Here is a 23,605-nt window from a genome sequence, read left to right on the forward strand (position 1 = left end):
CAGCACCTCATATGTTTAAAGAACAGAGCGCTCAGCATTTCTGCAGATGAGACTCAGGGTCTGAAGTCAGGAATCCAGAAAATGAGGAACATGCAATTAGTGATCACATGTGAAAAGTGTGGTTTAAGTGACTTGCCCAGTATCACAGGGGAGCCCTGTGGCAGAGACGGGTAGAATCCAGATATTCATGACCTTATTTAACTACCTTAGCCATGAGACCATTCTTTCTCTACCAGCAATCCTCTGCTTCATTCACTGCACAACTTTCAATTTCTGGAAGAAGTGTAGCAGGGGTCCAACAGACAACAGCCTCCTTTACTGTACAGCCCTTATTCATCCCCAGAGCAGGACCATCCTGTGCCACTGAATGAGTAGTTGTAGGTTGCCATCCTATATGTGGATGGACATAAGAAGGGGATGGGACAGTTTACCAGGGGTTCACAGATATTTCCTAACAGCAGAGGAATGATGGTACTCAGGAATCTTGGGGAGCGTGCTCTAGTCTTTCTGCCCATTGCCCACAGGCTTGACCCCTTCCAACATGTCCCAGCTCTGCCCCATCTCTTCCAACCTCTTCCCCATCCTTGACTCCTTGTCCCAGTCCGTTTCTTCACTAGCCAGTCCTGGTTTCCACTCCTCAAGCTTCTCATTCCAAGCCCAGCCTTGCCAGTCCCAATCCCCCCTCCAGCTCCTTGTTTGATTTGTTCCCCCCTGCTCCCCTGGTCAACATTTCCCATCCCCACTGACTCCCAGTCTTACTTCCAGGGCTTCTCATCCAATCTGTGTCTCCTCCCCACTCCTGGCTCCTTGTCCCAATCCCTTTGCCCAATCAGTATGTTTTCCCCTTGCACCTCGACTCCTCATCAGATCTGTTTCCCCTCCCCACACAGCATTGGTTTCCAGTACCAGTCTCCCCCAGCTCCTCATACAGTCGACCCAGTGATGCCCAGTCCCCCACACCATTGTCCTCTTCAGCTTCCAGCCCAGCAAGTCCTAGTCTTACCCCAGCTCCCAGTACCAGTCTCCTTTACAGCCAGTCCCAATCCCGCTGCAGAACAGCTAGTCCCAGTTTCCCTCTCCCCGCTGTCAGCCTCCAACTCAAATATGCCTCCCAGGCTCCTGCTCTAATGTACTCCCTCTGCCTCTCCAACCCCCCCGCCCCCCAGCCAGGCTCTTGGCCCCTCTGCATTCAAACCAAGTGTTTTCCTCCTCAACACAGCCCTGGCCCAGCAGGGGGAAGCAGTTTCATTGAGAGCACAGGAGAGAAGTTTTCCTGCTCCCAGTTCAGGTGCCCAAACCCAAACTCAGCACAGCCTGCAAAAGCCCAGTTCCGCAGTTGCAGTGAAAGTCCTGCTCAGCCTCGGGCTGGAATATGCCCAATGTGGATGGAATCTTTAGGGAATTTAACTGCTAAAATCTAAGACGTCTTTACTGAGCATGTGGAAACTGATTTTTTCCCCCAGAGGTTTATAACTTGACCAAATGTGAGCAGATTTTCATGGGGAAGGCAAAAGGCACCTCTTTGACACAAAGCACCCTCTCTGCACCTCCCCCCTGTTCTAGAGCTTCTCAAAGAAAAGGCAACCAGAACTTTTTAACATAAATAAAACAACTAACTGTGTTCTCAGACACAACTAGAGTGTTTTGACTGAAGTCTTCTAAAGAACATTCCTCCTGCAGCAGACACCCAGTATAGAAAATTGAATGGTTGGGGAAAGCTATCAGCAACTGAAAACTGTTTCTTATAATAGGAGGTGTTGGGCAACCTTAATAATAGGCCATGCCACTTGTCTTGCCGACAATTACTAAAGTGAAGGAATGGCAGAATATGTATAGATTCACTGAACCATTTTGTTTTAGCCAGACTTTAGTAGAAAAGCAATTAAAAAATTGCTTACAAGGTTAACTATTCCCTTTTACAACAGTAATGACAAGTATAATGAAATATGGACTGAGAGCAATAAAATTTGTACCTATTTGCTTCTATTGAATCCATATTTCCCTTTTGGAAATATTTTTCTGTCAGTCAGTGGCTATTTAGAGCTCCAATAAAGAAATATTTATAAATTGTTGTTGTTGTCTTGTGTCCTCATGTCTTTTCCCTTCAGTAGCTTTTGTTAGAGACAATGCAGGGGCATTCACTGATAACAATAAGACTGTTATGTTTTATTGTGTTCCTTCAAAGCCGTGATCAGCCTATTTTAGCTATTCATTACATAAGTAGTGAGGAGTCAGCTGAGTTCTGTTTATATACCACTTCCATGTATTAATAAAAGCTACAGAAGAAATTCCATTGTAGCCAGCAGGAGGGAGAATCAGTTAGGCAGGATTTGGGTCCAAAATGTGAAGAAATACAAGAAGGTGACAATATCGCTGCACTATCTGTTATTTTAGACTCTGTGCCTATATTAGGAGTTTTGGTAATGTTTGTTGCAGACTGCTAATTCAAATTGCATTGGTGATTGTGCCCTTGCTTTGGTACTGAGCAAGGAAACTGTTACAGGGACATGGATTGCATAAAATGGTTGATTGTCTCATTTGCTTCCTTAACTTTCTGCATCCACATGACATCTCTGTTTTTGACTGACCTATTTTAGTCAGCCTACAAAAGCCCACTATACAACCAGGGCTGTCCCAGTGCATCCTGGGATTGTCCAGTTACCTATTCCATAGTGTGCAGCACTTTTGCTGGGAGTACGGGCTTTTCAGCAAAATGGTGCCCCATGGAGTGAAGCTGTGGGAGCTTAGGGGCATTCTTGGAATTTTGCATATCTCCGAGTTCCCCAGGCTCAGTCAATATTGCTATACTGCAGAGAAACAGTGCTTGCTCTTTACACTGGCAGCTAATTTCATGACAGAATGGATGGCTTGGCAGAGTCACATGGCTGTTAAAGGTCAGAAATGAGGTAGGTGAAACTCATGAGGAGGCTGAAGATCTCAAGATTGCAATCATGTGGGACAAGCTTGAGGCTGCATTTTTGTCACAGCTGTCACGGAAGCAAGGGATTCCATGGTCATCTTTCTTTTCAAACAAAAACATCCTTGACTTTTCACATTTTGAGAACTTTGAGAGCTGCCAACTCAAAGCCTGAGCTTTGTGGGAGTCTGAGAGAGGGAGCAAGAGAGAGACAGAAAGCAGGGACTCTAATAGTTAAAGCTAGTAGTATGTCATAAGACGGGGCATCAAGCATTCTGTGATTTATGCGGGAGGGAAGTCTTGGAGTTACTGTGACACTAAGTACCTCTGAATAATCTTGTAATAATCTTAGTACAAGATATGCTTTGTGTGGTATCATCTGAAGACTAATAATTCACTGATCATTAATATTCTTGCAGGATGTATGTATGCAATGGGTATTAAGAGTTATGAATGTATGCTGAAATGATAACTAAAGTGTGTGTGAACCAGGTATGTCAGGGGTGTTGTTAAACAGATCTGTCGTTTTATCTCAATTTGTGTATAAGTAGTAAAAAGGTTCCTTGAGACAGCATGGGCAGGAGATGGCAGGAAGCAGGGTATTTGGATTTCAGCAAACACAAGTGGGGGAAGAAAGAGCATGGAGCCTCCTTCACCAACAGACTCTGTCACCTCCTCTATTACTTGAATAAACAATACTTTGAAGGGTAACTCTCAGAACAATCCATGTCAAAGGTTCACTGGAGTGTAGAAGAAAGAGGTAGAGAAGTTCTCTCTCTCTCAGCTAAGATGAGAAAGGCACCAGCACCTTTGGAACTCTGGGAGAGATCCTGACCAAGCAAAAGTCAGTCACCATCTTCCTGGAAGACTGTGGGTGAGAAAGTCCATCTTGAACAAAACCTTGAATTGAAACTTGCTAGATTAAGTTTCAAACTTCTAGGTGTCTTTTCACTTTTATTTGCTTTATCTCTTATACTTGGATTCACTTAAAATCCTATCTTCTTTTGTTAATAAACTTTTTTTACTCTTAATTCTAAACCAATTCAGTGCTATTTAACTGGAGTTACCAAACAGCTCAGTTTAAAGTAGCAAATTGTTGAATATTGACTCCTTACAGTGGCAATGGATCTTAGTATATGAACCCTCAACAAGAGGACTGGACACACATTTTGGAAAAATTTGGGACTGGGGGTGTGTTGGGGTCACCCTTCAAGTAGTAACTAAGGCTGGTGGAAGCCAGTGTGTGAATGGAGTGTTGCTGACTGGCTGCTGGGAATCAGAGCTGCTGGACCAGGGCTCTAACTATACACAGCTACTCAAGGTGTGACCTGCATGTGAGTGGCCCAGGTTGGGAGCTATAACAGCAAAGCATTGTGAGGCACCCAAGTTTACAAGGCAGGAGCTGACAACCCCTCCTCACTGGTCTGGATTGCTCCCCGGAATGTGACCGTTGCATAGCTGCTTTCAGAAGTGTCTCCATAGCATTGCTCTACTGCTGTCTTTGTAGAGGACAAGACAGGTAAGAAAGGATGAAGAAGAGGCAGCAGTTGCTGTCTCCTGAGCAACAGGACTACAGTTGTAACTCATTCTGAATTATTAGACAAATGTTATTATATGGACTTAAACAGTGTTTGTTTTAGAATGACGATGTTTTGATTGAATAATGAAATAATAATGAATAATGAAACACGTGACATTTGACGTTGTTTTTTAAAACTATATATCAATGCCTTTTGGTCTTCTTTCCCATGACGGCACTGTGACTTTTGGTATCGCTTACCATGGCACTTTATTAGTTGTAAGTGCATTGCATGGGTTGCGGTCTAGGATGTTGCCCCAAGACAAGTATTTAGTCACGTGGCCTGACAAACACTGTCCTTTTCCACTGTATGGCCATTAAACATTCTCAAATGTATTGCCCATTCTGGAACAAGTCCCAGTCTGTGGAGATGGGAACCTGGTGTCTGTGTCTGTGAGTAGCTGAAGATAATCTACCTTTGTGTAAAGCTTTGCTTATAAAATGAGAAATTCAGACCCTGTGGTCTAGGAAATAACTATTGTTTTGTGCAGGCTGGCTACATGTATAGAATATTGCATGCCACTACTTGCTTGGTTCTAACAAGTCCATTATGTCTGAGATGTATATAGCAATGAAGTCCTACAGAGTCCTGTGATTACTGTTAGAAATATTGCTGAGATAACAGAAATATTGAGTGGGGCTTCCCAGCTGTTCTGGAGGTATTGGTGAGATTCACCTGCCTCCTTTCTGCCTACCAGAGTAATCACAGGAGTATGTCAACTGGAAAGTCTACTGACCCATTGCTTTGCAAGTCCTGGAGACCATTTCCTGTTTCATAGGTTTTCAAAAACTGGTTTGCACAAGAAGGCATGGAGAAGAATTTGTAAATTTTAATAGTGTGCAGTGAGAATAGACTCTCTGTTTGTATGGCAATTCTTGGAGACCCTGCCTGGCTTCCTTGGTTAACTAAACCGAACCTGGATTACATCAGCACCTGTCATGATAACTACCACCTCATTAAGATATTAGCTTTGTCTGAAAGTGTTTTTGGGAGGGTGAAAGCAAGATGAAAATGCCTGCTGAAATGCAGTGAGAAAGGCAATGCCTGCATCCCCATTTTTAATTCCTCATGTCATGTTTTACAGAACATGTGTGATACAAAATGGGAGGTTTTCTGCATGGAAAGGAATAGAGCAATAAATATTATTGCTTTATATTTAGAAGTGGAGGGACAAGGAGGTACAGGAATAATTTTGTGACAGCTTAAATATATCATTCTTTGTCATACCTCTCTTTTTGTAATACTTCAGTTACGATGCAGCTTACTCTAATTGGTTAATACAAATGTACCGTGTTAGCCAACTGCTTTTAACAATTCTGATGACATGTTATCTACCCTTGTACACAGGATTGATGGCTCTGGCTCTTTTCTCTTTTTGTCATCCTTTATTACAAGCGGCACGGTAATCTTTCCACCTGAGTTTAAGATCTTCCTCCTCCATGAGGACTTAGCCATCATGATCTTTTATTATGTTTGATTGAGGGAAAAACCTTGTGGTAAAAAATCTGACCACGGTGATCATAGCTCTTGTATTATTACTCTCTTTATAATTCTCAAGTTCCATATATTTTGCTCTTGTATATTCACTCGTCTCATCTAGTCTGCCTTTGAATTAGTCTGTTCAGTTCCTTATGTTCTTTCCTACATTCCCGTCTCCAAGCCATCTTCTTTCACTCTTTATCATTTAATTGCCAGCTCAAACACCTTCTCAGTTAATCTTGGATCATATGAAACAAAGGATAGAAGCAGAACTACCACCACAACATGCTAGTTTCAGAGGCCAAGGCACATGTGACCAAATCATGAATATCTGTTACATCACTGAAGAATGTAGGGAGTACATTCACCCATTGATCTTGTGCTTCACTGACTTTTCAAAAGCTGCTGATATCATCCAGCTCAGCCATCTTTGGAAGATATTGGCAGATGTGGAGATTCCAAAGGTTCTCACTGAACTCATCACAAGTATCTACAAACAGGCAGTTGCATGAACAGGAGTCTGTGACAGTGAGTGCTTTTCCATTGTTCAGCATGTGAGACAGATTTATTTTGTCTCCATGTCTTTTTAACCTATATGCAGGATTTATTATGAGGCAAGCCTGTGAGGTTTTGACAAATTGGAAGGACCTGGGATCTCCATTGGTGGACACCTCTGAACTATCCTCAGATATGCTGATGACCTGATGCTCTTTCCTACAACCACCAAAGCAATGCAACAAATGTTGGAGTTTGTAAAAACAGTTAGTGAGGAATATGGACTATTCCTGAATGCGATGAAAAGAAAATGTCTGTGCATTGACATGACTACCGAAACATGATGAAAGCAGGTATCCCAATTAATGGACAAGCTGTGGAGGAAGTAGATTAATTTAATTATCTGAGGTCATACATATCCAGCCAAGGAGGCTGTTCCAGAAATCAGAGGAAGACGAGGGATGGCTCACTCAGATATGCCCTCTCTTAAGAAACTGTGGAAAAACCATGGCATCTCAAAATGTCTGACTGTGTGACTGGTGAAAAGCCTATTTTTTTTTTATGGGATGTGAATCCTGGGAAGGTAATGCTGCTGACACGAAAACAATTGAAGCATTTGACATGTGGTGCTGGCGAAGAACCATGCGTATCTCCTGGATTGAAAAAAGACAAATGCCTATGTTGGAAATATTATGGGAAAGAAGCAAGACCCTGATGTCAGAAGTCAACAGATGTATACTTGGTTGCATTAGCCGTAGAGATGGAAATAGCTTTCCAGCATAATAATAATGTTATTATGGAAGGAATGGTGAAGGGTCATTTATAGTAGGGTACAACCAGTGAGGAGATGGATGGATGGTGTGTGGAAGATTAGTGATGGATCATGAAGGCTTCAGAAAATTCTGTTATATCATCAGCAATATTTAGACATGAATAAATTGTTTTACTTATTTTAATGTTTCCCAAACAATGTGTCCCAATCAGGCACCAGATCACAATGACACTCGTTCAAATTTAGCCCAGTCATCCCTCTGTCATGATGGAGGGGTGGCCGGACCAGAGTGGCACTGTGCCTCCATGTGCCAGGCAGTGCCCAGAGCGGGGAGTCGGAGCCGCTACTGCGAGGTGTGTGTGTGTGGGATGGGCTCATTCTCTTACTCTCTTCCCCCAACCCACTCCAGTGCCTCCCCTCTGCATCGGACCAGGATTAGGGTTGTGGTGCTGGGGTGGAGGGTGCATATATGTAATGGTGGGTTGCAAAACAATATCAAATGTAGTTGGTGGGTTGCCTTATTAAAAAGTTTGGTAACTGCTGCTCCAGGTCAGGGGTGGGCAAACTTTTTGGCCCGAGGGCCACATCTGGGTGCGAAACTGTGTGGAGGGCTGGGTAGGGAAGGCTGTGCCCCCCAAACAGCCTGGCCCCAGCCCCCTATCCACCCCTCCCACTTCCCGCCCCCAACTGCCCCCCTCAAAACCCCTGACCCATCCAACACCCCCTGCTTCTTGTCCCCTGACCACCTCCTCCTGGGACCCCCGCCCCTATCTAACCCCCCCACTCCCTGTCCCCTGACTGCCCCAATGCCTATCCACACCCTCGTCCCCAGACTGGCCCCCCGGGACCCCACCTCCTATCCAATCCCCTCTGTTCCCTGTTCCCTCCCCCCCCCCCCGAACCTCTGCCCTATCCAACTGCTCCCTGACTGCCCGCAGGGACCTCCTGCCCTATATTCAACCCCTGTCCCCGACCCCCTTACCATGCCGCTCAGAGCAGCATGTCTGGAGCTGCGCCACCTGGCCGGAGCAAGACACACTGCCCTGCATGAGCACGCAGCCCCGCTGCCCAAAGCGCCGCCCATGTGGCGGCGTGCCTGCGGGGGAAAGGGGAACAGCGGGAGAGGGGCCGGGGGCTAGCCTCCCCAGCCAGGAGCTTAGGGGCCAGGTAGGACGGTCCCGCAGGCCGGATGTGGCCCGCAGGCTGTAGTTTGCCCACCTCTGCTCTAGGTAATAGTCTATGAGTTCATACAGCTGGGATATACAGTGTCAGTCAGTCTGAGTAATATAAGATGACTCAAGCACGGAGGGGTAGGAGACAGCACAGTCAAGGATAGGTAGGACAAAGGGAAAGGAAGAACACGTATCTGTCTTTATGGATCCAAATGAAAAATATAGGCCTTAAAGACCACAATTAAAATATTTTTTTTAAAACACTTGATTTATTTTGAGTTTTAAAAATAAATATATTGAAAAGCAAGTTAGAAAATTTGCCATGAGATTTGTTAGGTAAAACCATACTTCTCTCAGCTACCATCCCCATTTATATATTTGCTGTTTATCTAAAACTGAGTTAGCAGAATATTACTGTGGCAAACGGCTTGTTTTCCAGAAAGCAGAAATTGGCAGCTCCTGTAATGTCTCATTGCTATTTTTCATCCTTCTCCTAAAGGGCAACACTTTAAGGAAAATACTTCTAAATCGTTACTTTAAAGGAGACTATGGAAGTGGTATGAATGGGCCTCTGTCCGGCAGCTACAGCAAAACTGCACAAGTGGGAGGTAAATCAACAACGATCATTTAAGAAAAATAAAATGTCACCCTATTTTCTACTCAGGTGCATGGTAAATGCTAAGGGGATTTAGTCAGTAAATAGTTCAAACAACTGTTGACCTGTTGGGAGAGGAGCAGCGCCAAACTGTGTTAAATTGCATGCACCTGTGTCAAACAGTTGGCTTGTGTTTGGCAATCCCAAAGAATAAAAAATAAATATACAGCTCAATCCAAATTCAGACTGGCTGTGTGTAAGCATGTGCCAGAAAATCTGCAGCCAGTAGGCAGAGCAAAGCACAGAAGTTCTCCACACGTGTCCTGGTGCCACTCAAAACTCATGGAAAGGATTCTTGGCTTCACAGACCCTTCACTACCAAAGCAATTGAGGGGTCTTCAAGGAGTATGATTTGAAGGTCTGTATGTTGACAGTAGTAATTTAAGTAGGGCATGGGGAGAGGACTGTGCATAGAGCCAGATTGTGATGCACCTTAATACTACTTTTGCAGCATATACTGTATGTACGCCTGCTTTTGTGGGCCACATTTCCAGATGCTGATCCAGATGTTCCTACATAAGTTTCCAGATGTTGGCCCTATGGAAATATTTACAGTCGCTACTCTGTGGACCAAATTCTGCTCTCAGTCAGACCCTTGTAACCTGCTGAAGTCAATTGGTTGCATGTGTACAAGAGTAGAATCTGGCACTGTACATTTACACTGTGCATCTGTATGTTTGTACAGTTCATTTGTTAGTGAATATGGTGGTGACTGAGTGTGTATTCTGTTTAGCTATAACAGACGTAAGTTCTGAAGTTTATAGAATCCAGTGGAGAACATAAAATGTAGCTAGTATTGATGAGACATCATACGGGTAGCTACAGTCATACTAATGCCATTATGTCACTTAGATAGTAATATGGGTGGTTGCGGAGGGGCAGAGATTTTTGTTTTCTGCTTGCTTTTTAAATTATAAACGCAGGTACTATCAGGACTGGAAGACTTGTGGATGACTGGAGTACTACAGAAATGGTGACATAATGAGCTAAGCAATGGAGAGGGAAAGGGATTTTCGGACAGACTGCTTGAAACCTTTTCATAGATTCATAGAATATCAGGGTTAGAAGGGACCTCAGGAGGTCATCTAGTCCAACCCCCTGCTCAAAGCAGGACCAATCCCCAATTTTGCCCCAGAACCCTAAATGGTCCCCTCAAGGATTGAACTCACAACCCTGGGTTTAGCAGGCCAATGCTCAAACCACTGAGCTTGATTTTATTAAGGCCTGTTTAATTTAAGTGATTCATTAACACTTTGAACAAAGGTAGTCTTTTGTTCAAGATCAAATACTGTTAGTGTCAGCCCTCACAATAAAGATCCTTAAGACCTCCCAAAGGTTCTCCAGCAGAATCAGGGAAGACAGAATTTGACGTTCCTGAGGGCTTATCTATGCTTAAAACACTGTAGTGAGCTGTGTGTTGTAGCACTTCAGTAGAGACACTACCTACATTGGCAGGAGGGGCTTCTGCCGTCAGTGTAGGTACTCCCCCTCCATGACCGTCGGTAGCTGGGTTGACAAGAGAATAGAAGTAGTGCTGTCTATACTAAGGGTTAGGTCAGTTTAACTGCATCACTCAGGGGTGTGGATTTTTCACACCCCCTGAGCGATGTATTTATACTGACCTAATTTCATAGCGTAGACCAGGCCTCATGTTTTTAATGCCTTGTTTACACACACAAAAGTTGTAACATTTTACTGTGGCAGTATAGTTCAAATGGTACAATTGCCCTAGTGTAGATTCAGTTATATCCATACAGGTGTTTATACCAGTATAATAATAATAATTAATAATACGTAGCGCTTATGTAGCTTCCCCGTAAGGGCAGGTGAATAAGCTGTACTTGTGTAAGACACCTTTATGCCAGTATAACTGCATCCAAACTGGGGGGCCAGGGTTGTATTTTTTAAAACTATTTCTACCCCTAACCAAAACAGTATTATCACTACAAAATCTGGGTGTAGACTGTACCTTAGGGTAAAAAAACCAAACCCATCAAGATAACCTTTCAGCCCATGTTGATAATTTATTAAGAAGCAAAAGAGGACATGGGTCCCCTGTCTTCAGAAGCCCTTGCAGCTCTGCTTACCTTTCAAATATGCAATAATTCAAATAAAAATGCATTTCTGTGAACAAATCACTGGGGCTCCATCATCTTTGTTGTTGGAATTACTCTGTGTTACTACGGTTTTGATCATACGTTATTTCATGTTTTTTTATTCTTGGGTCCCAGCCCTAAAGTCATTATTTATGCGAAATTATCATTTAAATCAACGGGAGATTTCGCTGAGGAAAAAAATATCAGGATTGGATTTGTTATATCGCTACTGTAAACTGAACACTTTAGAAATTAATATCCAGTTATGAGGCAGTTTATTTTAACATGTATACACAAATAGCAGTATAAATGTACAGGATCTATATTTGTCATATTTGCAGGTGGCTTTTCAGGACAAGATTCAGATAAGTCTGGGATATTGATGTCTGATATTCAGTGCCTTCTGGATAAAGAAGGTGCATCGGAACTAGTTATAGATGTTATAGTAAGCACCAAAAATGACAGAATTTTCTCAGAAGCCATCTTACTTGGTATTGCATTGCTTGAAGGTGGAAATACACAAACACAGGTATTTACTTATCATTCATTACTTTTGAAATGCACGTAGTGTGGAGACAAATGAAAAGAATTTTTTCAGTGACTTCTGTGAAAAGTTTCTCTCATGAACCAATGTATCATTATAATACAAATGCAAATGTGCTTTTGCTAATAATGCAATATCTTATGCTGTAGACTCGTCAATAGTGGAAAACACTTTTTAACTATCTTTATGTATGGAGTGCAGTACAGTACTTTTTTAACTTGTCCTTTGCCTTATGGCCGTATGAATATTATGTCCAGTTGCTTTATGTTTGTGTTTCTGAATTTAAGAATTTTGAAGAGTGCTTTTAAATAAACCATACCATCAAGTCAAAAATAGCAACAAAATTAAGTTACTTTCTGAAAAAGTTTGACACTTCTCAAAAGCCTCAAAAACCGAATTAATGTAAAAGTGACCAATATTCCATTTTGTAAGTAATGCATAAGTAATACTCTTAGCTTAAGGATTCTAATTTTTGTCCCGCAAGAATGATGCATCTTAGGGAGATCATTAATTCCGTTCCCTTTGAAAAAGAGTGTCCCTCTGAAAAAGTCTGTAGATTTAAGTTTGAGAAATAGCATCTGACAAAGAAAACTTAAAGAACGTGTATAGTTTAAGCTGTAGTACTATATATACATAATTATTATTGTTATTAAACGGGAATAATAAATCACTAGAACTGTTAGAAAAATGGAAATTTCACAAAATAATTTCACTCTTTCATTTTCTTTTCAAAATTTAATATTTTGAAATGTGAAAAATTGCAGCTTACTCAACAGGCAGTCAAAATAGCATTGAAATTTTCCTCAGTTTTTCCAAAATTTCAAAATGTCATTGAAGTTTCAAAATTTGAAACATTTTGACCTGCTCTGTATATTAATTTATAAAAGAATCAGGTTGTCAATACCCAATATTTGTTTTTTGTTAGTGTACATAATTTAATGATAATCTAGAAATTACTAGTTTTGTGGAAACAATGTGTTTCTCCTTGTTTAAAATACTGACATCTAAAGGATACCTTTTCTTGCAGTATTCTACTTACCAGCAATTGAACGAGCAAAAAAAGTCAGAAAAATTCTTTAAAGTTCTGCATGACCGCATGAAAACTGCTCAGCAGGAAATACGATCAACAGTGACAGTCAACACTATTGATTTGGGTAGCAAGAAGAAGGATGATGATAGTGACATAACCATATCTGCTCCAAGAAAGAGAGGTAAAGGGGATTTTCTCTAAAATAGAGGCAAAAGAAATGCTTTGTATACGAACAGAATGTATAGCATCACTGATACCATAGCTGCTTTTCAGAGCAACAACAGCAGACTCCGGGCTGCTGAAATAAAAGTAGCTGTTTGAAAATTGTCTCTAAATTATGGGCTAGATCCTCAGTTGGCTATATCAAAATAGCTCTATTGACATCAGTGGTGCTACGCCGATGTACACAGGCGAAGGATTTGGCCCTGTATTTTTATACAAACAGAAATAAAGCTGAAACTAATAGGGCTGTTTGTGAAAGACTTATTCCAGCATAAGAACTGAATTCCCAGTCGGTGGTTCATCCATTGTTCTCATCGTTTATTGTATGTGGCGGAAAGACAGTGTTTTTTTGTTTCAGTTTTCTGTTTCAGCGTTCGTGGTTTATTTGGAAAACATTATTCTTTTGTGAACATGGCTCTGATATTTTTTTATGTGTTGCCTAGAGGTCTTTAGGGGTTGAGTGTAAAAAAAAAAAACAACAAACAAACAAAAACCCCAAACACTGTTGTTGTTCATTATTTATTAATGAATCGAGCCAGGGGGAAAATGGGAATTATCGTCTTCATTTACAGTAAGGGATTCAACACTGCACCTGAAACAGGGCATGAAGGGGCAGTTAACAGAAGCGTCTTCTGCAACATCCAAAGCTTACTCTGTGTATAGAAGAGAAATGGACCCAGAAATAGATCTTATGGGCTCAGCAACAGATACTACAAACACAGAAGAAAAGTCCACGGAGGAAGCAACAATGAGCCCTGCTATCACAATCATGCAGCCAATACTGAGATTTCTTCAGTTGCTATGTGAGAACCACAACCGAGAGCTCCAGGTATGGTTCTGTAGAATAGGTGGAAAGATTGTGCATTTGACTTAATTTTTTGTATTTCCTGAATTCTGAGTACTTAAATTTACAGGTTTTTTTGTTTTTTTTTGGTGCGGTGAAATTTTCACCTGTTCACAAGGTGTCAAGGCTAATTCCCCACTTTGGCACTTATAGAGTGCAGAAGGTGGGGGCCTTCAAGGATTCTAAAAAAATTAATACTGGCCACTCCAGACTTGTATTAAACTCCCAAGGTTACAGCTTTCTCTGACCTTGGATGGGTAGATGCTGCCACCACCCAAGTGCAAAAACCCCTTTGAGAACCCAGGAAGGCACACTTGGGAATTCCTTCCTGTGGGGTACACTCAAGCCCCTTCTTTCTCTCTCTCTCTCTCTCTCTCTCTCACGCACACATACACACACCACACACCCTCTGGGGAAGAACTGAGGAAGAAAACAAAGGAAATCAGCTGTTTCTACCAGCTAATTAAACAACATGTGTGCACAGACCTCTTAGGACACAAATCCAATCCTGTTCTTAAAAAAGGTAAATTTTATTAAAACCAAAAAGAAAGAAAATACATCTGGAAACTTAGGCTATTGCTAGATTTAAAAAGAAACCCACTTACAAAAACTAAGCATCAAGAATAACCTTCTTGAGGTCCTGCTTAAAGGTTACAAGCAAAACAAAAGCATTTGGGATTAGCACAGAGGAGTCCACAAGCCATAAAGAAATAAACCTAATTGCGTCTTCTGCGGGTTTCAAGTGAGTAGTTTCTAGTTATGATTTGATGATTTTTCATGCCTGGTTCAAGCTCTTACAACATAACTGCAGTCCTGTCTTTCTGCTTCTCCCCAAGAACCACAACAGACAGACAAAGGGGAAGTTTTTTCCCAAAAGTTCTAGGCTTCCCATTGGCTCTTTTGGTCAGATGCCCACTCTCTTCCTTTTACCTATGCAGGGAGACTTTTTAACCCTCTACAGGTAAAGCAAGTAGAGAACAGCTACTAAGAGGGATTTTATAGCTAGCTGGCTGGCTGGGTCCATAAAAGGGAGCTTCCCCCACAGCCTCCACCTTCATTTATCACACCAGGTAAGTGGAGAATTGCCATTAAAATGTAAAGCTATTCCGGTGTGGTGCCTAATCTCTTATTTTCTTTTCAGACCTTCTTAAGAAATCAGAACAACAAAACAAATTACAACCTAGTGTGTGAGACTCTCCAGTTCTTGGACTGCATTTGTGGAAGCACGACAGGCGGCCTGGGCCTGTTGGGGCTATACATCAACGAGAAGAATGTAGTTCTGGTGAACCAAACCCTTGAGAGCTTGACCGAATACTGCCAAGGCCCATGTCATGAAAATCAGGTAGCTGGAATAATCGTTTTTTGGCAAGGAAGAATTTACCTGTGTGTCCATGGGCATTACATAACCTTTTCATATTCTTAATAATTCAGGACCTGATTCAAATTATATGGCTGGCTGTACCATACTTGAAGCCTTCATAAGGTTTAAGATGCCTTTGAAAATGCACTTTTATAAGAGCTTGGACTCGTTTTGTCTAATCAGGTCTTCTCTGTAGTACAATCTCTCAGATATAGGTGGGGTGAAATCCTGGCCAAATTGAAATCAATGGGAGTTTTGCTATTGGCCATAATAGGGCCAGGATTTAAACCAAACCTCCCCCACACAGTTTGAGAGTCCTTTCAGGTTTTGAACTGTAATTGTGGCAGCACATGGCAAAGTCATTAGTAACCAAATAAGCAATAAAACCTAAATCTCGCTCATTTCTTAGCTTTTATCTGTGGTGGTCTTTCTGCAGGTTTCTAGAATATGATGACTGTAGTTCATATAGTTCCCAAGTGTTTAATGCAGCATTCTGCTGTACTTGTAAGACCAGCATCTTCAAGACTGGGTAGTGGTGATGCAATTCTTCAGTCAGATGTCAGGGATTTTCCTAAAAAATACACTCAGAAAGAGGCAGGTGTGAGGTGTACGCTGCCATGCTTTTCTGTCCTCAGCAGTTACTTTAAGGTGTGTTCAGTGTTTGCTGGCACAGATTTAGGGACCTAAGCTTGTTTGACTTTAAACACACGAATGGTCCTGTTGAGGACTTATAGTTAAATGTGTGCTTAAGTGCATTGCTGGATGGAGTCTATAAAGTCATATACCTGAGTATTTTACATCACTGTACTTGGCCTGGGTAAACGAAAGAAAAGATGTAACAGCAGATGTAATTTCACAACTTTTGTTATGGATTAGGAATGGAGAAATTTGCAGTGGACAGAATTACAAAATAAAAGCATGTTTCTTAATACTAAAATGGTTAGCTGTTGGATCATACAGTTAAATATTAATGTTACTTCCTAGCATATATCTTGCTTAACTACAAAGTGTGTTTGTCTGCAATACTGACAATCAAGCAGCCTTAATTCATACTTCAAAAAAGCTAAAGTGCACTGAAAGATAATCATATTTGCTTAAAAACTCATGGGTCAAACTATTTGAAAATACAGAGATAATTAGAGTGCTGTAAAAGGAAAGAAAAATGTGTTTTCAAGTTAACTTTCTATCTAGCTTCACAGAGAACACTGGTAATGAAAAAATATGATTGATTGTTTAGACTTCATTACCTAGACCGCTGTGAAGTAACTAAGGAATGAAGTTATGCTCTTTTACATCAACTGAAGACGTGATCTTGTGTATTTCAGAGGCAGATACTCAGTTCTGTCATTTCTATCTCATTTTCTCTGCTTTTTATTTTTAAGCTTTTTCTTCTCTAATGTTATATAATGTTTTTAAAAGAAAAAAAATCCACAAGCTTTTTTAGCCTGGTGTTTGTTATAGCTGAAAAGGGCCAGAACTCTAGTTGTGAAAATATTCAGAATTACCGTTCGCCACAGTTGCAAATTTCAGATGCTGTATTTTTTAAAAAAACAAAAACAAGCACCCTCCCGTGTGTGTGTGTATATAAAATATATAAAACCTGCATTTGTGCACACAAATCATATAGTCATGTAGGCTACGTCTACGCTACTGGTGGTAGCATGTAGTATTATGTGTAGCTACCCGCTGCAGAGAAAAATAGGCTGTGTCCATACCTCAGTGTGTACGTGTAGCTACACAGTTCAGACAGAGGCTCTGGCAGAGGGGCGGCAGGGGGGAAAGGCTTCAGTAGCTCCCCCACCATTCAGAGTCTTTCCCCGGTGCTGGAACATTTCGCTGTGGAGGGGGAAGGGCTCTAGCAGCAGGGAGCTGGCGGACCTTTCCCCAAGGCCAGAGTCTTTTCCTGAGGCAAGGAAGGGTTCTGGAAGGGGGGAGGCAGCAGGGAAAGGTCCATCAGCCTTTCCCCGCAGAGGGGAAGTACTCCAGCAGCAGGGAGCTGGTAGAGCCTTTCCCCCTTGCTTTCCTCCTGCCAGAGACTTTTCCAACTGGGGGACGTTGTTCGCCCCAGAGGAGAGAGGCTCCAATAGTGGGGAATCAGTGAGACACCACAGTGCTAAAAATAGCAGCGGGAGGTAGCAGGGACTTGTAGCAGGGATGGGTGGTGACATGTTGGCTCTACACAACAGAAAGCTCCTGCTCCACGGGGGTGATCCTCCCTCCTATGGCCAGCTACCGTTGCTTTAGGGCCACTTTGCACTGGCCATTGGGTATAATGCTGCCACAGAGCAGCCTAGGATCTGAGCCCTTGTTTTGAAAATATGCTCATATGTGTGCATCTCTCTCTTTTCTTTTCATTTTAAAAAGACCTGCATTGCTACCCATGAGTCTAATGGAATTGATATTATAATTGCACTGATCCTGAATGACATAAACCCTCTTGGCAAATATTGCATGGACCTGGTGCTTCAGCTAAAGGTATGGAAAATATTTTTATTTATCTATTCAGATTCAAGTAATGATGATGATGATGATGAAAATGCCTATGCAAGAGTGCTAGGCATCCTGACACTTACTTAGTGTCATGACGGCATAATATACCTGGTGGCCTTAGTAAGCAAATTAACTCGATTCGGCTCAGCTCAACCAGTGAATCAGACACAGAGACATTCCTTTCTACCCACCATCATATCCAGGAACTTGCCTTCAACTTCCTCTAAAAACCTTATCAAATAGATACTGTATATCTGGTATGAAGAGTCTGTGTTCTGGATATAAAATCTGGTGGTGTGCTTCTCAAGTAATGTGACACTTCAGGTATTGCTACATATGAACAGAACTGGTCTAAATTTTTTCATCAAACATTACAAAATGCCAGGAATAAGGTTGCCTGTGCAACCTTAATTGGGTCCCCTTGGACATCTGCATTATGATACCATCTTTTAATTGTATGATTACATACTGTTTTTTTCATAGGACCCTTCATTGCACAGGATGGATGATGCTTACTTAATGAGCAGCTATTCAGCCTTCTAATTTCTCCTCATTATTCAATGCCCCACTCATTTGGGGTGCCCAATTTAAGACACCTGCGACCTGATTTTTTCCGTGTTCATAGCATTGTAAAGCACTTTATATGTTCTGTAAATCAGTGCTCAGGGGCTCAAGTTGGCCACCCAGAAAATGGGCACACAGTGACCACCTGTGAAAATTTTTTTTATAAGTGACTTGTCCAACATCCTGCAGGAGCACTGCGGTAAAGGGCTAGAATCCAGTTCACCAGTGCAGTATTCAACTGCCTTAATCATGGGACCATCCTTTTTCTTCCTGCAGTCTCCCACCTCATTCACTGCACAAGTTCCAACTTCTGGAACAAGTGCAGCAGGGGTCCTACAGACAGCAATCTCCTTCCCTACACCACCCTGATTCGTCCCCAGTGCAGGTCCACCCTGTGCACTGAATGAGGCAGAAGTCTTTTGGAAAAAGTAGTATGTCATTATGTAAATAAAGATGATCTCCTTATGCTTGATTCCTCCTGCCCTGTCCACTCCAACCTGTGCCTGTCTTCTTGTCCCAGGCCCATTCTTCTCATATACCCAGTTCCAGTTTCCACTCCTCTGGCTTCCTATCTCAGTCCCAGTCTCCTTGCCCAGCCAGTTCTTATCTTACTCTCTAGACACCCCATCCCAGCACCTACCTTCTTTCCACCATATCTTGTGCCCAGTCTCCTTGCCCAGCCAATCTCTGTTTCTCCCCCTCCGCCCCAATGACTCTGTCCTTTGTCTCTCCCACACACACGCTTTCCCTGTCCCCACTGGTTCTCAGTCACTCTCTTCCTCCCCAGGTTCCTCCTCCAATCTCAACCTGCCCCCACATCCTCTTTGGTTCCTTGTTCCTGGCTCTTTGCCCCACTGTCTTTGCCCAACTAGTGCCAGTTCTCCCCCCTGTGCCGTGGCTCCTCATCAGATCTGTCTCCCTTCCTCCCCATCTCCTTCCTTCCACCCCACTGGTTCCCAGTTTCAGAATCCTTGCTTAGCCAGGCAGTCTCCTTCACCAGCATCTCATCCAATGGGACTCCCTCCAGTCTGCGGCTCCATGCCCAACCCATCCTACTCTGCCCCCCTTCCTCCTGTCCCAGTTTCCCCCTAGGGTTCCTTGTCCAACTGGGACTAGTGTCTATGGTGGGGGGGCTCAAGAGAACAGGAGTTCCAGTGACTGACTTCAGCACAGCCTTCAGCATCTCAGTACGTCAACTGCAGAGAGAGTCCTGCACAGCCTTGAGTGGGAACATGCTTCACTGTGGACAGAACGCTTTGAAGATTTTAAAGTTGCCAAGCAAGTCTCTACCAAGCATGTGCAAACTGTGATTTTTTTTCCAGAGGCTTATAACTTGGTGAAATGTAGGTGGATTTTCATGTGGAAAACAAAAGGCCTGATCCTCCCACAAAGGTCACCCCCTTCCAAATTTCAAGTCCCCACTCCAAAGCATGGGGGTTATAGAACTGCTCAAAGAAGAAGTCACAAGAATGTTTTAACATGGGCAAAACAATGTTTTTTGCCTCATTCTTGAAAAGGGCTGAACTTTTATGGCGGAAATTTTCCAAAATAGTTCTGCCTGAGGCAGGAACCCAGCGTGTCAAATTTCAGCTCTAACAGTTAGTTTGGCAAATTGATAAGCGACTGAGAACAGGATTGGGAAATATTGGGCAGCCTTAATAATAGGTGCATTTCCAGCTGTGCTTCTAGCAAGGGACGCCATTATGCCTTCACATTTTCATACAGGGGACCTCTTGGGGTTAGCATAGTATCTCAGCAATTCACAAACACAAATACATTTAGCCTCACAACATGCTTGCGAGGTGTAGAAGTATTATTATCCCCATTTTATAGATGGGGATCTGAGGCGCAGAGAGGTTTTGACTTGCCTAGGATCACACAGGAAGTTTGCGGCAGAGCTGGGAATTGAACCAAGGTCTGCCCAGTATAGTGCTTGAACCATGAGACCAACCTTCCTCCCCAGTGGACTCCAATTGATTTTAATTGGAGCAAGATCAGGTCCCAGACTCTTGGAAGTTATGGAGCTACTACTGTTTAAGGACATGGTATTTTCTCCCTGGGAGAGATCTGAGTGAAAATCTGATAGTTAACACTCCTGCCAGGAGTCCAGGAATATGCTCAGTACTTGGTATTCAGATTAAATTTGAAGATTATGAAATGCATGAAATCTGTTGATTTTATAGCCTATCGGGTAATTAATTATGCTTTAAAAAACAAAAAGGGAAGGAAACATGCGTCATAGGCAAAACCTTTTGTATGGTACACTTTGTAATTACCTCTGCTCTCAATTGTTTAACAAAATGACAAAAACTGTGAGCTGGGCAATAAGAACAGGAAATGGGATCTCATTTGTTGTGCTCAATGCAGAATAAAGCTTTGTATTTAAAAGTCAGACATTTTTCAATATTTAAAATACCCCTTCCAATATATTATACGTAGTTAGTTATTTTTACAGCACATTGACATTAAAGTCAGAGGGCAGCTATTTACAATGTCAATAACATAAAAGATGCAAGCAGTTTAAAATCGTATCCACTAAAAAAAGTGGTCCTAGTAATTTCAATTAAAATGAATGCAAGGATCGTTAATCCATGAAATAGATTTTACATTTGCATTAACTTGGTTTTGTATCTCTAGAACAATGCCTCTAAGCTTTTGCTGGCTATTATGGAAAGCAGGCATGACAGTGAGAATGCAGAAAGAATCCTTTTTAATATGAGACCAAGGGAACTGGTAAGAAAACTTCTGAATATTCATAAATCTTTTGGCTATACCCCACCCCCAATAAACTCTATCGTCAAAATATTTTGTAAAGGATCTGTGTCTAAACTGAACAGTAATGGCTGCATATAGGGATATAGCATATCAAGCTAGTACTAATCCTCCAAAGGTATTTTTGAAGGATCAAGCATGCATGATCTCATTCTTTATGACTTCATTATTTTTATCCGTTCCAAGCACTTTTCTGTAATTGTTTCCTAACTAAATGATCATACTCCAGTAAACTGTCTTCAAGTACATTTTGTCAGTAGCTGGGAAATTAAGCTTATACTATTTGTGATACCACACTAAGAAAAAAAAATGCACCTCACAGGCAAAACAAAAAAGTCAAAAACATATTTTTACTTTTATCTTTGAATAGGGATAATATTTGTAATTGTCCCCCGTGAATTTCTGTTACGGTGGAAAAGCTGGGGGAGTGGCCAGTTCCATCCAATATGGACAATTTGGTGACTGGAAAAAACATGATCCCATCCTGCAGTAAGATCTGTGTGGATCTCCCCTAGTGCCTGTGCAGAGCACTTTGAGTGAGTCAGGCTCCACCCTGCCCCCATTTCCTCTCCCCTGGATCTCATTGCAGGATCAGGGCCTGTGTGAGGTACAAAGAAATTATATTTTCTGTAAACTCTCTGAGAGACCTTAAGATCCCTGACCCATCCAACATCCTGTCCCTGATTCCTACCTTCCCTTCCTCTTTGACTGCTCTTCTATACACAGCTTGCTGCTGTGTATACACATGTTGCTGCATGCTTCCAGCCAGGAATAGGTTGCAAGTGTCCTGCATTATAAGTCCCATCAACAAGGCACTGCCTGCAGTGTCAGCAATCTTCCTTTAAACATACATTTCAAAAAGCGCCCTTTCTCGAGGCCCAGGATTTGTGTTGATTTCTCACAGAAGTTTTGTTAGTGAAAAACGTTGCCATTTTGAGCTTCACAAAATTTAGTAGAAATTAGTGGGGGGGGGGGGGGTTTCAAAGAATTTGCTAAAACAGAGTAGATCAGTGGTTCATCTAGTCTGGTATCATGCTTCTGGCCTTGAGGCTTTGAGGATAAGACCAAATAAACTAAGTAATTGTGCAGTGTTGTACGTGGAGAGAAAAATTCCTTCCTGACCCTTGCAAAGCCATTAGTTTATCCCTTGAAGCACATGACATGATTAACTTGGGTTTTAAAAATGGAAAAGGTGAATTTCACAAGCTCTTCCACACAGTTCGTTGTTAGATTTTAATCTTAATTGTAGATAACTTAATTTTTCTTGCACTCTCTCCCAGAAACCCATTTTTATACTGTTTTACTGGTGACTATTAGGAAAAAAAATCAATGCTTGAATTCCTGGCGCTACTGAAGTCAGTGAAAGTTTTGTCATTGACTTCAGTGGGGCCAGGATTTCACCCTGTCAGTATGTAAGACATTCAGAAGGTTAAAATGCGGCCCCCCGTGTACAAAGTTTAAGAAACCAGGGATGGAGTGGTACAAACTTCCCTCCCAACATACAGCTAGGCCGTGAGACTGTAACACAACCCCTCCAGGGCTGCTATTCCAGCCTACGGGAATAATCATTATCCCTCTGTGTAAGCATGGATTCAGTCACCCTACTCTGCCCCGTTCCCTGTGCCCCCTCCATATCAGCTTGTTAGTTATTAATGCAGAAATCCCATATGGCACATACAGCGGGGGGTCGAGAATAATCTGCACAACCCCCTCTTTTCCTCCCCCAAAGCCCCACAGCAGGGCTTCACTATCTGTCTAGCTAAAGTACCTATTGGGTCCCCATTACTGCAGTAGATGGAGAACCAAGGCATAGAGAATATAAAGCCGAAATCCTAAAAGGTGTTTAGGCACCGAACTCCTATTAAAATCAATGGGAGATAGGCACCTAAACACCTTTGAGGATTTGGACCTTGTCCAAGGTTACACAGGAAGCTGTGGCAGAGCAGGCAACTGAACCTAAGTCTCCTGGACCCAGGCTTGTGCTCTAGCCATGAACCATCCTTCTACACTGGTATCCAAAATCCTCCACGTCTGGATTAATTTCTCCTGAAATACACAGACTCAATTTTTGCTGTGAACTTGGCAGTTTGTCTTACAATGGCAAAGAGGAAAAACAGCAAAGCAGAGTGCAATTGGTTGAGACAAGAATAAACCGAACACCTTCTGAGACTGCTGTTCATTCAGAATGTGCTTTTCGGCGTACATCATCTTCTTGTAGGACTTCATGGGACCTGTCCAAATTTGAGCCAAGCACAGTGAGCAAATCTGAATGCAGTTCACATTTTTCATGGAATTAAAATATTTGACAGCCCTTTGATTTTATTTGTTTTAAAGGTGGACGTAATGAAGAACGCATATAATCAGGCTCTGGAATGTGATGATGAAGAGGAGAATGGAGATAATATTTCACCAAAAGACGTTGGCCACAATATATACATACTGGCACATCAGGTATGTCTTTTGTTATTGTGTGTCTGAGTCCATAAAAGAGAAGTGTTAAAGGCTGCAAGATGGCATTCAATTCTACCCTAGATCTGTGTGCATTAACAATTGAAGTTTTGCCTAAGTAACGTCTGTAGGATCGAGCTTATATAGGATATCATTTTCTCTAGT

At 42.1% G+C, this 23,605-nt stretch overlaps 1 protein-coding gene across 3 annotated transcripts in view; it reads left to right on the plus strand.

Annotated features, from left to right (window-relative positions):
* ITPR2 (inositol 1,4,5-trisphosphate receptor type 2) overlaps positions 1–23,605 on the plus strand; it is a 356,350-nt gene that overhangs the window by 250,086 nt on the left and 82,659 nt on the right. For all 3 annotated transcript variants that reach the window (XM_073317588.2, XM_073317596.2, XM_073317605.2), the window contains 8 exons: positions 8,915–9,023; positions 11,508–11,695; positions 12,738–12,921; positions 13,535–13,791; positions 14,948–15,148; positions 17,531–17,641; positions 20,858–20,953; positions 23,327–23,443. In XM_073317588.2, coding sequence (XP_073173689.1) covers positions 8,915–9,023; positions 11,508–11,695; positions 12,738–12,921; positions 13,535–13,791; positions 14,948–15,148; positions 17,531–17,641; positions 20,858–20,953; positions 23,327–23,443 — 1,263 coding nt within the window. The remainder of the gene's footprint in view (positions 1–8,914; positions 9,024–11,507; positions 11,696–12,737; positions 12,922–13,534; positions 13,792–14,947; positions 15,149–17,530; positions 17,642–20,857; positions 20,954–23,326; positions 23,444–23,605) is intronic.

The sequence above is a fragment of the Lepidochelys kempii genome, chromosome 1 (genome assembly GCF_965140285.1).
Source record: "Lepidochelys kempii isolate rLepKem1 chromosome 1, rLepKem1.hap1, whole genome shotgun sequence".
NCBI classification, from domain to species: Eukaryota; Metazoa; Chordata; order Testudines; family Cheloniidae; genus Lepidochelys; species Lepidochelys kempii.